This window comes from Callorhinus ursinus, unplaced genomic scaffold, assembly GCF_003265705.2.
Source record: "Callorhinus ursinus isolate GAN/ISIS: 27379988/994484 unplaced genomic scaffold, GSC_fseal_2.0 scaffold15, whole genome shotgun sequence".
NCBI classification, from domain to species: domain Eukaryota; kingdom Metazoa; phylum Chordata; class Mammalia; order Carnivora; family Otariidae; genus Callorhinus; species Callorhinus ursinus.
Window position 1 is genome coordinate 34,904,765 of NW_027397077.1, and position 23,157 is coordinate 34,927,921.

At 45.5% G+C, this 23,157-nt stretch overlaps 1 protein-coding gene across 2 annotated transcripts in view; it reads left to right on the plus strand.

Annotated features, from left to right (window-relative positions):
• Positions 1-22,421, plus strand: part of EDEM1 (ER degradation enhancing alpha-mannosidase like protein 1) — a 29,011-nt gene extending 6,590 nt beyond the window's left edge. Inside the window, exons 2-12 of one of the 2 annotated variants that reach the window (XM_025884866.2) lie at positions 620-692; positions 3,587-3,690; positions 4,922-5,093; positions 6,096-6,279; positions 8,095-8,269; positions 9,824-9,944; positions 10,413-10,583; positions 12,395-12,468; positions 13,309-13,405; positions 15,418-15,621; positions 18,439-22,421. In XM_025884866.2, the coding sequence (XP_025740651.1) occupies positions 620-692; positions 3,587-3,690; positions 4,922-5,093; positions 6,096-6,279; positions 8,095-8,269; positions 9,824-9,944; positions 10,413-10,583; positions 12,395-12,468; positions 13,309-13,405; positions 15,418-15,621; positions 18,439-18,528 (1,465 nt within the window). In that variant the 3' untranslated portion in view covers positions 18,529-22,421. Of the gene's footprint in view, positions 1-619; positions 693-3,586; positions 3,691-4,921; positions 5,094-6,095; positions 6,280-8,094; positions 8,270-9,823; positions 9,945-10,412; positions 10,584-12,394; positions 12,469-13,308; positions 13,406-15,417; positions 15,622-18,438 lie in introns of those variants that run through there. The other variant, XM_073901574.1, reaches the window with a different exon arrangement.
• The last annotated feature ends 736 nt before the right edge of the window (positions 22,422-23,157 follow it).

Here is a 23,157-nt window from a genome sequence, read left to right on the forward strand (position 1 = left end):
CGGGGGGGGGGGGGAGGCGCCTGGGTGGCGCAGTCAGTTAAGCATCTGCCGTGGGCTCAGGTCATGGTCTCAGGGTCTTGGGATGGAGTCTTGCTTAGCGGGAAGTCTGCTTCTCCAGCTTCCTCTGGCCCTTCCCCCTGCTTGTGTGCACACACACACTCTCTCTTTCTCTCAAACAAATAAATAAAATCTTTCAAAAAAATAAAATAAAGGGTCATGGGCAGGTCACATGACAGGGTCTTTCTTTTTTCCATTCCTAGTGTTGAAATCAGAGCTCTTTGAAGCTGGCTGGAGAGGTGATTTGTGGTGATAAAACTGTACCTCAGGGAGGGCGCACGACTCTGGTTCACCATCTCCGGACTTCCTGTTGCATGTTCTTCCCACAATAGCATCATCAGTGTGTCTCTGTTGTTGGGTGACTTGAGTCCACTTGCAGACACTCTAGAAATGGTCACTTAGGAGATAGAAAGACTGCTGCCATACTGACCCACCTGTAATCGTCCCTGAATCAATAAGAGTTGCCAACAGTTTTAGTTTCTCATGGGTGTTTAGTTTTATTGTCCTTTTCTCTTTTAAAATAAAGTACCTTTCTTTAACTTTAATTTTGTTTCTTTTTCAGTTCAAATCTGAACATCAATGATGTCCTCGGGAATTACTCATTGACTCTTGTTGATGCGTTGGATACACTTGCAGTAAGCGTTTAGCCTTATTATTTTTTTCATTAATTAAGATATTTTGGGGTTGATTATCCCTAGTTTCCACCAGGGATGGGAGTTCCAGGAAACCTGATACTCAAAATGTATTCATAGCTTTGATAGCCATTGTTTTTTTTATGACCTTAATGCTGAGGGCGAGAAAAGCATTCAAGGTTAAAGGAGTGGAAATGTGATTCCCCTAAATAAAATGGAGAAGAAGGTATGATTGTTTTGGGGGAAACCTATTTTTCTCTCAGTTTCCCACTATTTTATTCAATAAAGGAATCAGTAGAGCATTCCATTCAAGTTGACAGTTACTGTAGTTAAGATCTGAGAAGTAAAAGACAAGCTCCTGAAATCGCATCCGGCTACGTGCTCCCCAACAGTGTGTCCTGAGCCCTGGTCCCGGGCCATCACGCAAGCTCTTTAGAAACACTCCTTTCTGCGTGCCACTCCATGTTTTGTCCCCACTGGGGCTGCCAACTTGGGTGCTGCCTTTTCCCCCAGCGCCCCGTGGTTTCCCTCGTGGAGTCTGGAAGCTGGAGACCTCTGAACGGATATGAAGAAGCACACTGCAAGCAGGACGCCACTGTGGTGTGGTACTTACCATCACGCCGTGCGTGCCGTGCGTGCAGTCTGCCTCTCAGCACTTGGCTTCCAAGGCACTGTATTTCAGCGTAGTACGTTAGATCCTCCTTCGTGAAGGTGATTGCACAGCCTCTTTGCTCCGCTTCATTATCCAGCATACCTTTACCATTAGAGAATTCTTCCCGTAGTCGAGCCCAGACCCTGCATTTAATAATGTCCTCTTTTCTGTTTGAACTTTGCTGAGAAAAGTTTAAAACTCGCAGGGGTTGGACGTGAGTAATGCTAGCTAAGTTAGTATTACAGCTGCTCAGGAGCCCACTGGCCGAAGACTCACTAGGACTTGGAAGGAGCTTGAGCCATCTCTCAGTGCCCTCCTGGGCCCAGGGTCTGCGGGGGCCCTGGGCTTTCATTCTGCCAGCCTGTGGCTGCATAGCATTTTAGTGGCCCAATTTCTCCTTCTGGGGTTCTTGCTGCTCCACTTCAGTCATCCATCATGGGCGATCACAATGTGCCCAGACAAGTCTGCTCAACCTAATTATCGTTAGCTTGTTGAAGATACCAGAGGCTGACTCAGCCTTTTAGGTGTTGCTCAAAGAGTGTCCCAAAACTCATATACATTATGAAGGAGCACCTCTCTCGCACCTGACCTCTCTTTTTTGGCCTTCATTGTATCTTTTTACCCCTGTGCCATGCTCAGGAAGTACAGAGACCTCATTTCTATTACTCATTGCACTCTCCACCTAATGGTGTCTCACACATAGTAGGAGTGCAAATATGTGTTCAAAAAATGAATTTCTCCAAATTCGGCATTTCCCAGCACTGTTTCTAAGGGTATATTCCCCAAAAGAAGAATTCTGTTCCCAAGTGAACCTTGAGAAATTCTGCATGCCCATCCCATTATTGGAGAGCTACAAGGTAGATCAGAATTTTAAAGGCTCTGAGAAGTCCTGCAGTAAAGAAACCGATTTAACTCTTTTGTTCAGTCCAGGTTTTCTTAAGCATAAGTGAATGATTTACAGCCTGCTTACTCTTTAGCTGTGTGACTAAAATGGTAAATTAGAATATGTAATTGAAAGTTGCTGGCTTTCTTCACCATCCTCCACTTGATCTGAGATTGTATCAGCCTCTGCAGCTACTAACAGATATTGTTGCTGGTGAGCATCTGTAAGGAAACAAAGCCACTTCTGTGGTTTTCATTGTAGAATATCCGGGCTTTGGCGTGCTAGCACTTCAGGCTTATTTTTCAGGTGTTACTTCAGTTGAGGTTTTCTTGTTCTCTTGCTAACATTTTAAACAGGCTCTAACAGATGTGCTGTGGAAACAGTGAGAAGATAGCAGTCCCCTGACCATTGGCTGTGACTTGTAGCCTTATTGTGTAATCTTTTAAAAAGAAAGAACTAAAGGCCAGGAAAGAAACGTCTGTATTTAGGAATAGTAACAATGAAGAGGGGAATAAAAAGATGCGCTATACCAATAAATACTAGAAATAAGGCACACTTGAAAGAAATAGTGTCTGGATGAAATTATTTGTTTTTCTTTTGTGTGTGTATCATTGTGATGTCCTTAAAGTCCCAGGATTGTCCTAAATTTTTGAACAGAATGAAAGCGTTTTGGTTCGGTTAATCTGTAAAATTTTATTCCCAATTTGCACTTCTTATAGGAGAGAGCAGCTTTGTATGAGATCATATTCATGCACCCAAAATAGGAATTATAATTTTAGATCACTCTTTAAAAAAGGACACGGAGCTGATTATTTGTATGTCTTGTTTGTTTTGAATGCCACTGGTTTTATGCTGTGCTCCAAAAGAAAATGCTACTATTTCTCAAAGTGTTTAGACATCTGGATAACCAGCAACAAGTCTGTTTTCCAGATGTTTTGGTCTCTTGGGAGCCAAGCACCCAAGCTGTCGATTTATTTGAGGAGCATAGGGGAAGTTATATTTTTGTTTCTTTGGTTTTTGGATTTATTTTTACTCATTTCAAGAATTTTAGGAACTCTAGTGCCTTGCATGCTAAATCAGATCATACTGAAGTTTGAGGGAGAGTCTAGTGGGAAGGTGAGGGGTACTAATGATTCATGAGGAATTATTTCACAGTTTGACTATTTGGAGATAGGATTCTTGAGTTGCGGGAGATGGGCTTGCCATCTGTCCTAGAATATATTCTAAGAGATAACCGTGCTTTTCTACCTTTGTGTTTCTGCTCCTCCCATGGGTGGCAAAACCTTGTACAGACATTTAGACTAAGTGGTCCCTCAGTGTCATTTCAAGCTGTTGTAATGCTTTGTGTTCCTTTTTTTAAAGATAATGGGAAATTCATCTGAGTTCCAGAAAGCAGTCAAGTTAGTGATCGACACAGTTTCATTTGACAAAGATTCTACCGTCCAAGTCTTTGAGGCTACGATAAGGTAAAATAGTACATGAAATGGATTGAAGGCTTCTTTTGTGTGTGTGAGCAGCAAAGTTCCTGTGAGGCTCTGCCAGCTGTAAGATCCAGGTAGAGAGTCTGTGGGGGACCTAATGGGCGCTGTGTCCATTTCTCCTCTCCCTTTTGGGCTTTATCAACAGTGGAACCATTGACATTTCAAAGTAATTACATTGGGGGCTGAAAAGACTCAAGCTTTAATGAAGATTGGAGATGGGTGTCCTTTTAATGCAGATTTTCACTGTCACTTGGTGTCTGGTCTCATTTCCTTCCTTCACTGTGTCCTAGGAAAACCCCAACACATTTCTGAAGGAAATGAAAGTTTCCCATCTTACCTACCACCCACTGTACCATTTGGGTGTATTTCCCCCTCATGTGCCACTCTCTCTTCTCTCCCCGCCCCCACCTCGTGCCCACCGCCCCCCTCCCAACCTTCCCCCATGTTCCAATACACAGTTTTGTATCTTGCCTCTATCTAGGTTGATATGTTGTGACTATTTTACTATTTAAACTTTTTGAAAACTGTGTTACTGCATACCATTCCAGATGTATCATTTATTTATTTAAAATTAAAGCTATGAAAACATTTGTGCCGACACACACACGTCGCAGTCAGCTTGAGGTCATTGGAGCGGTGCATGATTCCTGGCTCCGGAGGTTCATACATCTGAGCTGCTGGCCTTCTGCCTCCGAGCAGGTTTCTTCCTGCTCCTCACCTTGCCTCCTCACCAGGACGTGGACAATTTCTCAGCTGTTGGGCAGCCCACACTGGGAAAGTTACTTAGTGTTTGGTGTTTTGCCCTTTCCTGTTTCTGATGTGGTTACGTGTTTTCCCCATGTGAGAGAAATCAAGAGTCATTTATTAATACTGAAAGGTAATGTTTATTCTGAGACTGGCTAATGCCCTCCCTTCCGATAAGATGATCAAGACTGCCGGCCATTAGTTATTACTTTAAGTGAGATTATTCTTGGCGGCCTCAGGTGAATGGTTCTCTGCCCCCCCACCTTCAATGATGTGGTTAATAAAAAATCGGTCGTTTATCAGGGCTGGAAGGAACTTCGAGAAGCCATTAAGCTCAGTCCCTCTGATTCCAGGCAGCTCTGAGTTCAAGGGATTTGAGGCTGCTTCTTTCAGTCTGAACCAGATTGTATGCATTGACAAGCAACATGATTGTATTGTTTTTGTGTGTTCTTCTTGTCATCCTGTCTTTTAGGGTCCTAGGAAGCCTCCTCTCTGCCCACAGAATAATAACTGACTCCAAGCAGCCCTTTGGTGACATGACAATTAAGGATTATGATAACGAATTGTTGCACATGGCCCATGACCTGGCTGTGCGGCTCCTGCCGGCCTTCGAAAACACCAAGACAGGGATCCCCTATCCTCGGGTAGGTAGACTAGTTGGACATGTCACCATCTTCCTGAATTAAAACTCTTTTGATACATTTATTTGGGGCAAGTGGGGAGGTGATGTGAAAGAGGAAAGCTGTGTCCTTGAGAGAATTTGTCCCAAAATGTGATGCAGGATGTTTTTTAAATTCATTCAGCATTTACCGAGCACCTACTGTGTGCCAGGCATACTGTTGACACATTTGATTCTTCCCCTTAAGGAACTTACTAGGTTCCTGGGCTCAGTATCCTGAAGTTCCTCAGCATGTGAGATTTGTATCCCCTGCTACCAAATAGCATGGGGGATCTGTCTTTATTTCTGACTCAAGTGCATTCCCGCAGAGACCCTCATGTGTGTACTGTAGGATCCTGGCGACTGTTCTTGGGAGTGCTTCACGTGGATCTTTCAAATAAAAGCCTGCCCAGCCCAGCCAGTGAGCTGCTGATTTAACTGCAAGATCTGGAATGCGATTCTGTCTTTGTGGCACCCGATTTGCTGAGCTCAGAACTCCCTTGGGAATTGAGTCAGCCTTTTAGGTAACCAGCAGAGAATTGCCAGCCCACAGAGCCTCAGTGATGAAACAGGCTGTCACATTCTTCCTGTGTCTCCCTTGTCTGCCAGTCTGTGATTTGTTTATGTTCGCTGAGCAGGGGTGAGTTCCTCGTAGCTCACTTAAAACTGATAAGGCATTCCACAGCTGGCCTTTGTTTCTAATACCAAAGCCTGGTGCTGGAAAGAGGTGGATTAGAGCACAGCGTTGTAACCATCCCCCTAAGACTTGCTCTTATTAAAACAAGGCGTAGTGTTCTTATTGCCTTGTTTGTGTCGTTTAAGCTTAACTCCCATATCTATCTCAGGTGTGACATGGGAGGCGGTGAGCTGAGTCACGCTGCATTAAGTTTGGTTCAGTAGTTGAATCTAGTGGCTGTGACCTGGCCTTCTAGCCCTGAGGGTTCCTCACAAGTCTTGCCACAAATCCTTTGTCTCTTCCTGTCCCCAGGTGAATCTAAAGACAGGAGTTCCTCCTGACAGCAATAATGAGACATGCACAGCAGGCGCTGGTTCCCTCCTGGTGGAATTTGGGATTCTGAGCCGACTCCTGGGGGATTCTACATTTGAGTGGGTGGCCAGACGTGCTGTGAAAGCCCTTTGGGACCTGCGGAGCAATGATACGGGATTATTAGGTGTGGTGGCACCTTCTCAGGCCACTGGGACTGGGTACATCTGACCCCCTTTCCTTTCCTCTTCTCTGGGGTTCTCCCTGCTCGCCACTACTTCTGTCTGTACCACTGAACCTGACAATGGACACCTCAGAGAGAATGGCCCTTCGTGTCTGCCATGTCTAATTTCTCTGTGGGACTTTCTGCCTAGAGTGAGGCTGTAATGTTTGATGGGAAAGAATAATGCTTTTGCTGTTTGAGGATTCCCTTCTGATTTGAATCCCTTGGCATATTCCACTTGAAAATAATTGTTAATGGAAATACTATAAAAAGAACCGCCTCTGAGGCAGATTATATTGTTTCAATATAAGGCTCTAAATATAGGCGTTTGGAGGTACCGGTGGAGTGGCCTTTTCCTTTAAAAAACTCTAGGCATGTGGTAGTAGGCGAAAGGCCAGATTAAACCTATATTAGGTGGGATTTTTTTTTTTTTCCTCTTGAGAATGTTTGGTCAAGATGTTATTAAAAAAATTATTATGGAACATTTCAAACCTACAGAAGTAGGGAGAAAGTATAATGAATAATGAATCCCTGTGTACTCATCATTCATCTTCAATAATTACTAGTTTTTTGCTAACTCAAGATATTATTTTAAACTGTCTTACACTGAGAAAAATTAAAAAAAAAATTTTTAATTTATTCATTAGAGAGAGCGAGAGCATGAGCAAGGGGGAGGGGCAGACTCCCTGCTGAGCAGGGAGCCAGATGTGGGGCTTGACCCCAGGACCCTGGGATCATGACCTGAGCCAAAGGCAGATGCTTAACCAACTGAGCCACCCAGGTGCCCCAGAAAAATTTTTTTTATCATTGAGAAGTACCTTGATTAGTTGTCCTAGAGCCATAGAGTATCATTGCAAGAACACTGCTTTTTAAAGGTGACTTTTTTTTTTTTTTTAAAGTAATCCCTGTGCCCAGCATGGGGCTCGAACTTGCAACCCCGAGATCAGGAATTTCGTGCTCCACTGACTGAGCCAGCCAGGCGCCCCACAAGTGATTTTGATTATTCCTTAAATTATTAAATTTATTTACATATTTGTTGTGTTTAACAACACTGGTAGAAATAAACAAGTTGCCCAAATTGCCACCCCACCACCAAATGGTTTGCCAGTGTCACCACAAATTGTCACCTTTTAAATTTCCCATAGGTCCTTTCAGTCTGGCATGTGCAATGTTTATATACCTTCAACTTCTAATATAAATAGGCATTTTTACTCTGCCTTGCATTTGGCAGTTCAGGTTTTTAAAGTTGTTACCTTGTTTTCATAGCTACCGTCTTTAAAATCTACAGTCCATTAACTCTTACAGTGTTGGACACTTGCATTATTTCTGTTTGTTCTTTTTTCCCCCCATTTTACAGATAATATAAATCATACAGTTCATAATTCTTGATGAACAACACAATACCTTTTCTTAAAGACTTTTTTTCATTAAGGATAAATTGCCAGGAATGGCATTACTGAGTCAAAGGTTTGAACACTCCTTTGGCATTTGAAATGCACTGTTAATCTGGAAAGGCAAAATGACAAATTTACTTTTCTCTTGCCTCAAGTGTTTTCCCCAGTTTTGTCCCAGTGTTTAAATACCGTATATTGAGAAAGATTTCCTGGCTCTCTGTGCCGCTGATGGGACTGATAAAAATGCGAGGGCCAAGCGCTCATTCCTTCTTTTCCGCCAAGGCCCAGGGTGTGGGAGATTGGCGGGGCCAGAGTTGGAGGGCACCCTGGAGGAGGAGCCGTCCCCAGATACCTGGGGCCTGATAGGCTTTGTTTGTTTTTGCAGGCAATGTGGTGAACATTCAGACGGGCCGCTGGGTTGGAAAGCAGAGTGGCTTGGGTGCTGGCCTGGACTCCTTCTATGAATACCTCTTGAAATCTTACATTCTCTTTGGAGAGAAGGAAGACCTCGAGATGTTTAATGCTGCGTACCGGAGTATTCAGAACTACTTAAGAAGAGGGTGTGTCTCCTCTCTTGCCCTGTAAAACAAGTAGGGTGTGTTCTCAACGGGAATCCACCGCGTCTTGTGGTCTCTGCATTCATCTTCCCACTTCCTAGTTGTTGGGCAGACATTTGGGGGTGAAGATCTGTTTTTGGCTTCTACTGCGGCATAGCAAATTACCCCAGCACTTAGTGGCTTAAAACAACAAACATTATCTTCCACAGTTTCCAAGGGTCAGGAAGCCAAGAGCCGCTGAGCAGACCCAGGGTCTCGCAAGGTTGTCACTAGGCTATTGGCAGGGGCTATAGCCGTGTCCGGGCTCGGTCAGGGCTGGGGGGCCCCCTTCTAGGCTCACTCCTGTGCTGGTTGGCAGGTTTCAGTTCCTCGCCACGTGGACCTCTTTGTAGGCAGGTCATGGCAGCCGGCTTCCCCCAGAGTGAGTGGTCTGAGAGAGAGAGAAAGAGAGGCCAAAAGTGTGCTTTTGTGACCTAAGTTTGGAATGATGAACCAACATTTCTGCCTGGCTCTGTAGGTCCCTCAGACCAGCCGCGGTCCAGTGTGGGAGGGGGCCATACAAGTCATAGCCTTTGTGACTGCCCGGAGTCAGGGATCTTCGGGGGCCATGGTGGACACTGGTTGCCACAAGGAGTGACACGTGCCTGTGTTTCACTGTGGCTTTCATCGCATATGAAGCTGTAATACAGGACCATTATTGAGTTATTTCGGTTCTTTTACTTTCCAAAGAATCGTTCGGATTGGTCTTTATACCTCACGAGAGAAAGGACAGTTACCACATTTCCCCGCGCTGTAGTTTAAAACAGCATTATTTGCTACTACCCAGTTGTACAATCAGGAGGGCTGGGGAGAAGTGCCATTCAGAGCTGCAGTGGCTTCTACCTCGATGTCACCTCACTTCCTTAGGTCTTTCTTTGTATGCTTTTGTATATTAAATGTCCAGTGCAGGTGATAGCTACTGAGTTTCTGCATGTTGGGATTTTCTTGGACCCATTTCTACGTTAGCTGTTGTAGGAACCCTTTGTGTGAGTGCTGTGTTTTAGTAAGAGGCTATTTGTCCAGGGTTCAGTCATTTTTGCTTTTTTAAAGTCCCAACCTAAATTGAGCAGTAATCCCTAAGCATCTTGCTCTGATGCGTTCCTTCAGGCCCCTGGTGTAGGATCTTATTAGAGAAGAGATCCTTTTTTTGTGTAGAAGAAACCAGGCTTTTCCACTCAGGTCAAATCCAACAAAGACCCCGCTAGATACCGCATTATGTGGTAGTATTTGTAAGCCATTTGGAATGTCCAAGTGCCCTCTGCAAAACACAGTGAAAGCCCTGATCAGTTACGATGGCTAAGTTCAGCACTTTTATTCTATGGCAGATGTTACCTTATGCTAGAGTCTGGTATCCACAGGTAGAGGCATTTTATCTCCAAAGGTTTAAAGAATGAGTTAGGAGAAAATGTTAATGTTGATGCCATTGAAGTTAAAGGACCAGGGGCTGCGGGAGGAGTAGGGCTGGAGGGCTGTCAGCGATCTTTCTTCTCACCTTTGCCTGCTCTGCTCACCCGTTAGTCGGGAAGCCTGTAACGAAGGAGAAGGAGACCCGCCGCTGTACGTGAATGTGAACATGTTCAGCGGGCAGCTGATGAACACTTGGATTGATTCTCTGCAGGCCTTCTTCCCTGGACTGCAGGTATTCAGCAACCATGTTTGCCAAGAAAATGCAATCATTGCCAAGGGTTTCTGTGTTTTCTCTTTTCTTTTTGTGATACCAGAGTATTCTCTGGCTCCTCCGGATTTGGGAGGTTAGTAGCACAGTATGTCTTGATTATTCTGTTTGTGACATTAGTCCTCAGGATCTGGAACAGAGCCATACTAAATAAGGGTAAAACCATGGCTGAAAAGTAACCATATGTGATTTTTGGGTCATCTGTCTCTTAATTGTTTATTCTTTGCTCCTAAGTATAGTTAACCTCTTGTGCTATGCAGTTCCCATGAGTTTGGCACGGATGGTCTGTTAGGGAGGGCATCCTTTTTTCTGGCTTGCTACTTCTGGGTTGGTTTGTTTCCAACCAGGTCAGATAAGAACTGGGGGGCAGAGGGAGAGCCCAGGGCCTTTGTGTCACGTCTTACCACTCTGAGAAAAGCGTCTTCTCCTTAGGTTCTGATCGGAGATGTGGAAGATGCCATCTGCCTCCATGCCTTTTACTACGCCATCTGGAAACGCTACGGGGCCCTCCCTGAGAGGTATAACTGGCAGCTCCAGGCCCCCGACGTGCTCTTCTATCCACTGAGACCGGAGTTAGTGGAGTCTACATATCTCCTCTACCAGGTGCTAGACTTTGTGTTTCAATGCTAGCAGGACCTATAGCGGTTGGTTTTTAGCAGACATTGGCTGATTGGGGTAGAACTGTGGTGTTTGCTGGTGACTCGGAGATGGATGCTGCCTAATCATAGGCTTGTTGGTGTTGAGTGTGATTCCCGGTTCCACAGAACAGAGAAGACATCTGCGGTCACACATGGAGGTGTTGAACCTAACCTTCTGCAAAGCCCATCGCGCCTGCACCATAGGGCTTTTCTCTCTCACATCCTTAAACATGGAAGAGGACTTACTACTCCGTGTTTTCCAGATGTGTTTGGCCAAAGAACTCTTTTTGAGATACAGTTCTGTTCTCATGCACTGTGGAACCCTGGTCTGTGTAATCATCCTTCAGACCAAAGGAATTCTTTTTCTGGGTAAAGGAAATCATCTGGGATTTATCTGAATGTCTATTTTTGTTTAACGCTTAAAAAACAAAACAAAACATACAGTGTTCATTTTTCCATGAAATTTAATGCCAGAGGAATTGTCACTTTAACTGTGAAGTCTCCCCCGCAGTCTAAGGCAGATATTTTTACCTCTGGGCGTGCCCTCCATCTATACACATGATGGAGAGTCTGCATCCATTCACAAATGCAGCAGCTTTCTGCAAAGTCGGCCTTCAGTGCACCTCAGTGGACCTGTGACAAATGCCTGCAGAGGCAAGCCCGCACAAGAAGATACTTACTTTTATGAGTTCTCGTAGTAGAGTTAGTACTGTGTTTAGGATTTATTAAAGAAAAAATTAACACAGAATCGTGCCATTTGCTTCTAGATGAAAAAGGGAGAAATCCTATGAAACTGGTCTTAGGCCTCACGTGCAAAGAGAGACCTCGTGAACCTTAGATAACCTCTCAGAAGAGGGCACGGATAGCCTCCGAATTTGCTTCTCTGAGCTGGGTGGACAGCCCGGCTCTGCGCGCTCCAAGGAGGCCACGCCTGGGTGCTGCTGAGTCTCCTCTTAAGCTTAGGTCTGTTGCCTTTGGGTTCATACCTCTTCATTTCTGTCACTTCTTCTTTCCTATTTTCAGTTGCTTCCCGTTGACTGTTTTCTTAGAGCTTCCTGGCCCTGCCTTCAGAGACCATTCCCTGTGCTCTCTTCCCACACAGACCGCTGCCCTCAGACATAGGCGTTGGCATTTGCCGCTGCAGGCGGGCACTAGGCGTGACTTCAAGATGATCCCCAGCTTTTAAACTGTGGAGTAGTGGTCTCATCTTTGCAGAGAATTGGTTTCCTAGTGAAACTGTGTAAGAGCACGTGACAGCAGAGTAAGCAACCCTAAGGACTGAGTTCATCGGGCAGTTCAAGAGGAAAGTGTGGGGGCCTCCTGTTTGAAAGTCTTCCTGTTCCTCTTAGCTTTTCCTCAAAAGGCTCTATAAGTGGAATGGGGGCAATGTCTTGCGTCCTTGGGCCTGCATCTTAAGTTTCTAGAGAGTTCGAAGGCGAAAGAGAAACTAGATTTGTTCTCACACACGGTACTGTTATTTTGTGTCTGACCCTGACGGGGATCAGGAGAGCCAGAGCAGGGTACCGTTCTACCCTGGAGCGGATTGTCTCAGCCCTGGTTACGGTTAAACAGATGGTACGGGTACTTTGACGTGAACCAACAGAACACCGTAGTTCTGTAACATTTGTGACCCTTCAAGGTAACGTGAGCTGGGCGCTGTGCCTGCCTTTGGCCAGTGACTCACTTCCTCGGGAGGTTCCTGCAGTCACCGTGATGTTTGTTGATGGCATGTTTTCCAGGCCCTTGCTGGATCACATTCTCTCATGTTCTCTCTAGGCAACCAAGAATCCCTTCTACCTCCACGTAGGAATGGATATTCTGCAGAGTCTGGAAAAGTACACAAAAGTCAAGTTAGTTTCCTAAGTTCCTTCCTTTTTCTGTTGGCCACTTTTGATTTATTTTTAGTTCTGGGGAAATATTCTGTTTTGCACTTTAATTTATAGAACAGGTCATTAATGTTAGTTCTGTAGGGAAATTGCTTACTTTTTGTATACCAGGACCAGTCCCTTATAGTGGGAATTGCTATTTTTTTTCACCTTTTTTTCTATGTATTTTTTTTAAGTAACTTATTTTTCCTAGTTGTACAAATAATACATGTACTAAAAAGTTTAGGGAGTACAGAAGATATGGAGATAGAATATTATCATTGTAATCTCCGTGTGTAGATAACCACAATCAACATTTAAGTTTATGTACTTATGATCATTTTCATATATTTGTATATATAATGTGTGTATATACATATATGTTAAAATTATATTTCAATTTTGTGACCTGCTTTTTTTCACCTAGCAGTGTATTTTAAGTATTTTCTTACAAAATACTTTTTTAGGCTATCTGATGATAAGTCACTTCTACAGATACTTGGACAAAAAATTTCTGTCAGTCCTAAATTTGTTGCCAGTCATTTTCTTGGTGTCATGTTAAGTGCTTGGCAAATACCTTCCACCAGCCCCCTCTTCTTTCCCCCTATAACTAACCCGATGATTTAGCAGCCAAACCACTTTTTCATAAATTTGCAAATAACCTAGGCTGAAAAAGGATAGCTCTTAAACCTAACCTGATTTGTTTTTCATATGGCATTTGATAATTTGGCTGATTGTTCTGTTAATAGACTATTTCCGCTTCTTAAATTAATAAGCAGGTAGGAAAGCAGCAGAGGCAGGACTAACCCAAAACTTCTTTTGTAGGTGTGGGTATGCGACGTTGCATCACGTCATAGACAAATCCAAAGAGGACCGGATGGAGAGCTTCTTTCTCAGTGAGACCTGTAAATACTTGTATCTGGTATGTGTGTTAGAAGGCGAACCCCAGAAACGTTGATTAGTGCTTGGAGCATGCATTCATTCATTTGGTCTTCTGTCTAGCGCATGTCCAGCATGGCTCCGTGCTGGACATGTGCTGGCCCAGGGACACAGTGCTATCAAAACAAGAGCGTATTGCCGTCGTCTGCCGAGGTTTCTAATCTCGTGGGGGGAGGCATCGTCAAGGAAACAAAAGGAATTTACAATTAACAACTGGTCTGAAGTGCTAGTCACGGTTGCTAGAGGACCCGCACACATGAGTTGTGGTGGTCGGGGAAGGCGTCTCTGAGGAAGTCAGCAGTGTCTGCAGCTCTTAAGTCTTCTGATGCATGTGAGTTTGGCCGAGACCCCAGCCCGTTTGGCTCTCTGTCCACGCGCACATTCCCAGGGGTGTGGAGAGAGAGAGAGTCACGGGACCTGGAGGAAACCTTTAAGGGGTCGTTTGTCGGCATTCATTCTTCCCCTTGTGGGAGCTGCTGTCTACATGGAGATGTCAGGTGACTTGCCTGGGTTTTCAGGGTGACTTCAGGGCATCGCTGAGGCTTCAGTCCTGCTCCTGACTCCTTCTGCAGTGCTCTTTCCACTCCCCTGCTCTGCAGCGTGCACACATGGTGTCTGTGGCTTGTGCACGCAGCTACTCGCCTACCTTCTCTACGGCTGTACTCGGTATGACTCTGTGCAACAGGATGCTTCCAAGGCACAGAGAGGCAGGGCTTCCTGGTGGGAAAGCAGTGTGGAGGCTGAGATTCAAAGGGAATAGGGGAGTAGTGATAGGCTGCATTACTGAGGTTCCCGGTTCCCAGGCCCGGGGGCCAGCTGGGTCAGAATCACCCTAGGGCCCATGTTAAAATTACAGCCCTCCTGAATCAGAATCGACAGAAAGTGGGTTCAGGAATCTGTAATTCTGACAAGTGACTTGTGATTCTCTACCGAGCCAAGGTTTGGAATTACCAGTCTAATCTGGTGTGACTCTTCACAGGACACTGCAGAGGAGGCGTGCCCCCCAGCCGCCCACATCGTCCAGCCCATGGGAAGCTGGCCGGCCTGCCGTCAGGCCCCCGTGCGGGCCTAGGCCTCCCTCTCAGTGCGTGCCTCCAGGCCAGGCTGGCCGCTGCAGGCTGATAAGAGCCTGGTGTGCATCCCTGTTCAGCAGCCCGTGGTGCCTGGGGTGTTCGCAGGGTGAATTCTAGAGCGAGTGAAGGAGATGTCCTAGGCTGTTCTAGAGGAGAGACCATAGGGTCTGGGGCGAGAAAACCTAGACTTCCTGTTAGCTGTGGAAACACAGACAAGTTGTGCCGAGTCTCGTTTTTCCTCATCTGTACAGTACTTCAGGTGACTGTAAGGTTTCTTCCATCACTGAGATTTCTGTTCTGAATGTTTGCTCATTTAACATTTACTAGACACCTGGCTCCTCCCCTCACCGACCTGTCCTGTATTCAGTTAGGTGTTCTTTCTGGATGCTCCTGCCACATTCCTCCTATTGAAGGAAAGGACTGCTCTCTGTCCTCAGAGCCCCACCTGTGTTCTGACAGGAATCAGTGGGATGATGGCACGGGTGGCATGCTCTGTGCCAGGCCCTGGGATATGGTGAAGGATAAAGCATTTGCTTCTTTCCTTCCAACATTTTCCAGTGTAGGACCTAGGTGTGTGCGAGGAGGGGATAGTTCTAGAATTCTAGTGCCACAACTCTCAGGGAAGAGCTTTTATAGACTATGCAAGTTTGGGCTCAGCCCTAGGATTTCTGAATCTTTAGGTCCGAGCAGGGTGGGATGGGATGGGGGAAATTCAGGCATTTGGATTTAAACAAAACTGGTGATTGTGCTTTGCAGCCAGAGTTGGGAACCACCTTTTCACCCATTTGTCACTGAAAAGCCTGAGGACCCAGCAAATTCTACTTCCTGAATAGTCTGGGACATACTCGACTGAGTTTGTTCCCAATGTGCTACAATTACCAGTTGTATCTTTTTTATTTTCTTTTTTTTCCTTTCCTACTAGCTATTTGATGAGGAGAATCCAGTCCACAAATCTGGAACCAAATACATGTTTACAACTGAGGGACACATTGTATCTGTGGACAAACATCTTCGGGAATCACCCTGGAAGGAACTCTTTTCCGAAGAGGCGGGGCAGGACCAAGACGGGAAGTCTGTGCACAGGCCTAAATCACCCGAGTTAAAAGTCATCAACTCCAGCTCCAACGTAAGTTGCTTTCTTCAGGGGTGGTTGGCATGTGGACGAGGAGAAAATAATATAAACTTGTCATCCAGAGTCCCTGACAGAAAATTGGTGGCATCCAGACTGGGTCATTGGAGAAGGTTTCACAAAAGACCATTGACGTAGGGGCGCCTGGGTGGCTCAGTCATTAAGCATCTGCCTTCGGCTCAGGTCATGGTCCCAGGGTCCTGGGATCGAGCCCCACATTGGGCTCCCTGCTCCGCAGGGAGCCTGCTTCTCCCTCTCCCACTCCCCCTGCTTGTGTTCCCTCTCTTGCTGTGTCTCTCTCTGTCAGATAAATAAATAAAATCTTTTTTTTTTTTTAAAAAGACCATTGACGTGGATATCGTCAGGGTGTGAGGACTCACGGGAGCAGTGCACTGTTCGTCCTAGCTGCAGGGGCTCGTGGTCACGGGAACCTGGGTGGGGAGAGGCGTGCTGGAGTGGGGGGCTCCTGGCAGAAGCCTTGTTCTTCCGAGCCAGCTCCAGTGAGCTTGCAGAAGGGAACCAGCAGAGTAAACACTTGACCATCCTTCTGCCTTCTCCTCTGCTGGAGCTTCTCACTGGCGATGCTCACCAGGGGTCAGAGGCCACGGGGACCTTTTGGTATAATCTGCCGAGTTGGCCTCTGGGGCCAGAGCAGGATGGAGAAGGGCAGAGAGTGGATCTGGAGGGACAAATGGAAGAGATCCAGCCAAATCACCCAGCAGCAGAAGATGGAGAAAAGAGCAGTCATCAGTCGTTGTGATTTTTAATGAAATGCTCTTGAAAGTGCAGAAGAACGAAGTTTCATTTAAAGCAGAGTTTCACTGAGCACACCTCGACTGTCCTGATAATCACTGGGAAAGATTTAGAAACAAGTCCTGGGGTTTCTGATAGGAGTCCTAGGTAGTTGTATTGATTTGAGTCAAATAGGACGGTTTGGAAGTGAGGATGGGGAAAGAGACCCCGTGTCAGGTGAAATAATCGAACTGGGTTATCCCACCATGCACTGAATGCCGCCTCTCTGCTCAGAAAAAGCCTCTGTTGTCAAGATGCCTGCCACCCACTTCCAAACTGCCTTGGCTAGGGTACACCCCATGGTCCTAGGCTGTGCTTCTGTACTTGACCTTCAGTGTCCCATTGAAGGTCTTTACCATCAGTCTGTGAACTACGTTGACAGACCGGAGCAGAGATCGGTCCCCCAAATCTCCATAAGGCCATGCAGTGTAGACTAGGTGAACACAGCCTAATTGAGATGGAAAGGGAAGGAGGAGAGTTAGGGGCAGAAAAATAGTAATTACAGTCAACATTTGTGTATAACACCTCCCATAGCCCAGGCCCCTTTTCCAACTGGTTATGTGCAGTAACGTTTCACAGTGGCCCAGCGAGGGTAGGTGCCTTTGGTCTCCTCATGTTACATGTGGGGAAAGGGAGGCACAGAGAGCTTCTGGTCGTGTGTTGGAGCCAGGAGGTAGACTGGAAGGAGACACTCCTCTTAGGGCTCTGGCGATGTGGGTCCATCAGAGGGGTCTCGTGGGGAGCCCGGCTCCTCCCCAGGTATTTGTCAATAAGGCGCTGCATGCAGTGCTGCTGAAACACAGAGGAGCAAGGAGTTACTCTGCCAGGGGAGATAAAGAGGGCTTCATTGCCAAGGTCACTTTTCAGAAGATGCGTGAGGGGATGAGGAGGAGCTTCCCAGGAAGGGCCGTTCAGGCAGCCCTTGAGGGGAGAAAGGGGCTTTTCTTAAAAAAAAAAACAAAAAAAAAACCAACTGTCAAGGATTTAGGTTTTAGGTGTGGATGGAAAGAACCATAAACTCAGAAAAACCACAGTACGGTTGACGCTTGAACAATGCGGGTCTGAGATGCATGTGGATGTTTTTTGATAAATACATTGCAGTCCTGTAAATGTATTTTTCTTTTCCTTATGATTTTCTTAATAACATTTTCTTTTCTCTAGCTGACTCTATTGTAAGAATACAGTGTATAATAACATACAGCATACAGGGGTGCCTGGGTGGCTCAGTCGGTTAAGCGTCTGCCTTCGGCTCAGGTCATGATCCCAGGGTCCTGGGATCGAGCCCCATATTAGGCTCCCTGCTCAGCGGGAAACCTTCTCTCTCTCCCACTCTCCCAGCTTGTGTTCCCTCTCTTGCTATGTCTCTGTCAAATAAATAAATAAAACCTTAAAAAAAAATACAGCATACAAAATACTAGTTAAACCAGCTGTTGATGTTCTTGGTAAGGCTTCTGGTCAGCAGCAGGCCATCAGTAGTTTTTAGGGAGTCAGAAGTTATATGTGGGTTTTCAGCTGCACTTGGGGTCAGTGCCCCAACCCCTGCATTGTTCAAAGGCCAGCTGTATTTTCAAATAGCTAAGGTGTTTTCTGAAATTCTGGGTGGATTAAGTTAAGAACCTGAAGGATGAGCTTCTTGTCCTGATCACTCTGCCCTTTAGTGGATGTCTTTTAGCCTGCCTGGGTCTCCATTTCTTTACCTGTGAAGTGAAGGTATTAAATGATGTCAGTGGTAAAAAAAAAAAAAAAAAAAAAGTCAGTGGTCCTCAGCTGGGGGAGTGGTTTGCTCCTCAACATTGAACAATGTGTGGAGACAATCTTGGTTGTCACGACTGGGGGAGTAGGGGTTGAGGGGGCATCTAGCGGGAGAGACCAGGGATGCTGCTAAGCATCCTGCAGTGCACAGAGGGCCCCACCCGTCAACAGTGCTCAGGTAAAGAAACCCCCATTTATTCCCTGAGCAATTAATACTTGGATTTTTAATTCAAAGTTTATATTTTTCTTCTTTGTTTTTTTTCTTTCTAGTGCAATCGTGTTCCTGATGAGAGGAGATACTCCCTGCCCTTAAAGAGCATCTACATGCGGCAGATTGACCAGATGGTTGGCTTGATTTGATCTACTCTTCTCCGTGTGGCCTCTTCTGAAACCGGATGGAAACAGCCGAACCCACACTGTGCAGAGACCAGTCTGAAGCGGGAGAGGATGGCAGTCTGGCCATCCGTGATGGTGTAGGAATTTCTGTCCAGCTCCTCACACACATCTAGCAGATTCTTGTATACATTAGTGTTTCTCTTCTGTTCAATAAAATGCCCTATTTTTTTTAAGGATATAATTTGAAGTAGGAGGGTACATAGAAGTTGGCTTCTTAGGACATGCTGATTTTATAAGCACAGTGTGGATGGGGCATCTTTGGATGGAGCTTCATAGCTTCCCACTTTGGAATCTGACAAGTGTGTTCCTGTCTCTGGCACTTGCCGTGACTGCAGTATTGCTACCTCTCTGTTAGAGGACTGTGAACAAAATTTCCATGCAAAGGGCCTGAGGTTCATCCCTATTTATTGCATTTTGTTATCCTTTCTTCCATTAGATAATTGGCTCTCCCTCCACCCACGATTTTGGATCACAGGGGGGATAATCATTCAGTTTTTCATTTGCACCCCACATAATCTTCACAGTGTTACGAGTTAATTGCTTATGAATAATTTTTATCTGAATTTCAAAAGGCAGTCTCTTAAATTGTCACACAGCTAGATCTTTTGGATGGTATATTACATTTAATTTGAACTTACCTGAGGAACTCCCGTAGTTCCAGAACCAGGTGCCTTTTAGGGAGAGAAAAATACCTAAGAATGTCTGAGCTTCCATCTATCTCATATTTACTAACCAAGGATTCTCAATTCTGACCATGTTTGGGTTAGAATTTTGTTTTGTTTTTGTTTTCTGTGTCTAGTGCCAATTAGCTAAGTCAGGGAGAAAGAAATGATCAGATGACTCTCTGGCATCCCTGAGCCATTTCTCTGACTAGAGGCTTTAGCTTAGTGCCTTATAGGATTTTGGTTGGGGCCGCTGGTTGTCACAGCTGCTGCTCTGGTTTTAGCAGCCTTGTTTTGAATTGTCACAGGGTGGGACCACAGTGAAAAAGGGGAAGGGATGAGTATTAGTAAGATTCTGGAAAATTCTTGGCCAGTCCTCGCCTTTCAGCATGATATTTTAAGCAAACCTGCATGAGGAGGGAGTTGTGCTACATTGCCTTCTTTCTTTGTTATATTCTTAGCCAGAACAGAAGCGTCTCTCTTTGAACTTAGGCTGAATATTCCTACAGAGCAGAGGTGGATTTGAACCCTCAGCCTGACTTCCGTATAATGTCTGAGGTTGAAATGAATCCTGGTACAAAGGGTAGAAGTCTCTTAAGAACCTCCAACCTTACCTGTCGTGTTGCCAACCTGTCTCTGCTTGCACACTTCAAATGATTTCCTGTTCATCTTTTTTAAAACCAGAAGTGTGGTCTGAGCCATTGCATACCAATCAAAGGGAGAAGTTTTATTCCTTCTTGAAAATTTCAGTGTTACTGTTTTTTAAAAAAATAGATACAGAATTCAGTTCTTGGAGATTTTTGAAAAAGGGATTTTCAGTAATAAATGTGTCACCTCTGTCTTTTAAATATTTATGCAAATTGTTGTAAACAAAATCAAATGCTTCTGTTTTACCTTTTCATTTCGGAAGCATTCTCTTTATCGACCTTGTCTCATCTCCTGAATAGAACATTTCCTTTGAGAACACTATATAGTATATTTTAGGTGTTTTCGTTGACTCGGTAAAATCAAAATGTTGCATTTGACATACGCATGTGCACCCAGGCACAGTGTCCCTGTACCTTTTCTCCAGGCAAACTGAGGCGGGACTATAAATGTCCCATCTGGAGGGATGAGGCACGTCAGGGAAGAAAGTGGGTCCTCCGGGCATCCGTTCCCTCTCGTGGCCCTGCTAGGTTCCCTCTCCAGCTTCTGGGACAACATTAATGTGTAGCATTCCCATACCACCCTCTCGTCCGGGCCCTTAACCTGTCCCCTGCTGTGGCATTCCATCCCCCTTATGCTCAGGAAGAGGGACCTGTGCCCCAGGGCCACTGACGCACGCCAGGGGCTGCAGGGTGGCGTGAGATGTGTTGTGTATGAAGTCCAAACCCCCTTGACTTGTGGACACTGACTTGTACCATTTGGTGAGACTGAGGGTGAGGGTGTTACTGCAGACTAATCCTGGTGGTTGAGCTTCCAGACTCCCCAGTCTCAAGTCGATGCTACCTAGTCTGTGATCTGTGGGGCTAGTAATACTGTCTAGTGCCAGTCGTGAAACGAACGTTCTTTAGAGCCAAGTTCAAAGCTTGCTTGTTTTCTTTTTGGAAATCAGAATGTCAACAACTGTGTTCTCTCTTGCAGGGCTTTTGCTGTTTTCTTCTCTTCTGTGTTGCAGGATGTCCGGTAGGAAAGGGTCAGGGAGGGGAGTGTTGAAGAGATTCCCTTGCTCAGTGCTTTGCCCCAGGACTGCCCTGATTCTGAGCAGAGCTCATCCTTTGGAACAGCTGTGAGCCTGCACCATCCTCAAGTTCCCCTGTGTAGCTAGTGTCTGGAGTCTGCTTTGGTCGACATGAGGAATGTGGTTTTGCAAAACTCTTGTAGAAAGCTGCCCTGTAGTTAGGCCAGGCAGTGTAAATCTCCTACCACAGAGTTCTCAGCCGGTGCAGGGCAGGCTTTGCTGCTTCTGGTGATGTGACCGAGGAGCTCCATTTCCGGAATAGTAGGTGACGGGAAGTGTTGGCTGGCATCCAGCTCTGCTGGCCTTTGTGAAAAACCAGCTTCCAGTGTTCATTCACATCTTGCCTGCAGTTTGTTCCAGCTCTTCTACCTGAATTCCTAATTGCAGGTTCCCAGCTTGTCCCAGATCAGGGGGCACGCACAGGTCATTGAAGTCATTATGTGGTGTCTGTGCAGGTGGATTTTAGAGGAGGCTCTGTGTGCAATCTGAGGGCCTGAACGTGGCACCCCCTCCTTCCCTCCCCTCCCCCCCCCCAAGAAAAATACCCTCTTAGCTATTTCCTTAGCTCAGTTTACTGGGTGATTGCAAACTGTAATCCTTTGCTTCGGATCTTGTGGACTGAACATCAGGCATCCTTTTCTTCTCTCTGGAGGGCTCCAGAGGTCTTCCTCTTTTGAGGCTTTCAAATTTAATGCTGGTGAAAAGGTAGGGCTAAATGATTGCTTTCACCAGAGTACCTGAGCAGGGACTTTTGAAGGAAATCTTGGTCTTTCCTTTTCCATTCCCAGGCATCCAGCTCCTTCTCTAGTGCCTCTTCCCTGCAGGGCAGGGACCCTTGTGAAAGAGGGAAGGTGGGCTGGCTGGGCTGTGTGTCCCCAGGTTTGCAGGGCTCAGGGTTCTGTTCCTGCTGGAGTTTGGTTGTGAATCCGGGAAAATCTACCTGTGGACCTTCCTGATTCATTACCCCCTTTCCCTCTTTCTGAGAGGCAGAGAAATAATATTTTTAAAAGGTATTTTGTTTTAGTTTTAAATAGCAAAACACAAGCTGCATTTTTATTTATTATGCACAAGAAAGGTAAATCTGTTTTTACAAAAAAAAATCTGGAGTTGGAAACTCTGGGAAAACCTATTGAGATATACACATGCTTCTCTCTCTAATGTGCAATATGCTTTGCAACTATAGATGATATTTTATGTTTAATCTGTAAATAAGAAATGTATTTAAATTAAGAGGGAGCTTTTTGTAAAAGGACCAAATGTTCTTTTATAAATGTACTAAGAAATATCTTGTTCTTTGAAATTTATTAGGATTTTTATGAGTAATTTTTATTAAAAGATTCTTTTTTTTTTTTTGAATTGTCATTTTGTTTCTCCTTTGTATACTCACACATACACATTACATTCAGGACAAACAAGGGGGGAATCTCTTTAAAGAAAACTGTAAAATTAGACAAATAAAAACTTGTGTTTTTTTGTTTTGTTTTGTTTTGTTTTGCAGCTGAGCCCTGAGTAATACTGCTCCTTTTTTGTCCGTCACACGTTCCATTGAACAGTCCTTGGCAAGTGTCTGAGAGCCACATGTAACGGGTTTTTTCCTGCCCCTGCCCTCCTCCCTGCAACAGCCTCCTTTCTCCCAGGCACTGACTCATTCACAGTTGTTGCCATTTATCTGAGTCTCTCTAGGTTCTGAGACCCATTCTCCGTTATCTTAAGCAAGGCGATTCATTTCTCCTGACCTCTTGCAGACTAAGGTAGGGGTAACAGCGCATGGGGTCAGTGTGGCTTGCACTGGTCTGGGGGAGGCATGAGCCAGGAGGGTTTCAGTGGGACGGCCTCCATCCCTACTGCTGCCTGAGTCATGATGGGGTCTGGAGGGAGATGGCTGATTCTGCCCCTGTGACACCTTAGTGTCCCACCCTTGTGTTCTAGGCAATTCTGACGGGGCTTTTAAAAAACTGAATTGCAATAAGGAGAGGAAGGGAGCCCTAGGATCGGAAGTATCTTGTTGGTCGTAAATCACACTGGCCTGGGGTGCCGGGGTGGCTCAGTTGGTGAAGGGTCTGACCCTTGATCTCATCTCAGGTCTTGATCTCAGGGTTGTGAGTTCAAGTCCTCACTGGGCTCCATGTTGGGTGTGGAGCCTACTTAAAAAACAAAAAGCACACTGCCCCTTTGTAAGGGTTGTTGGTGGTTGTGTCTATGAAGTCTCGT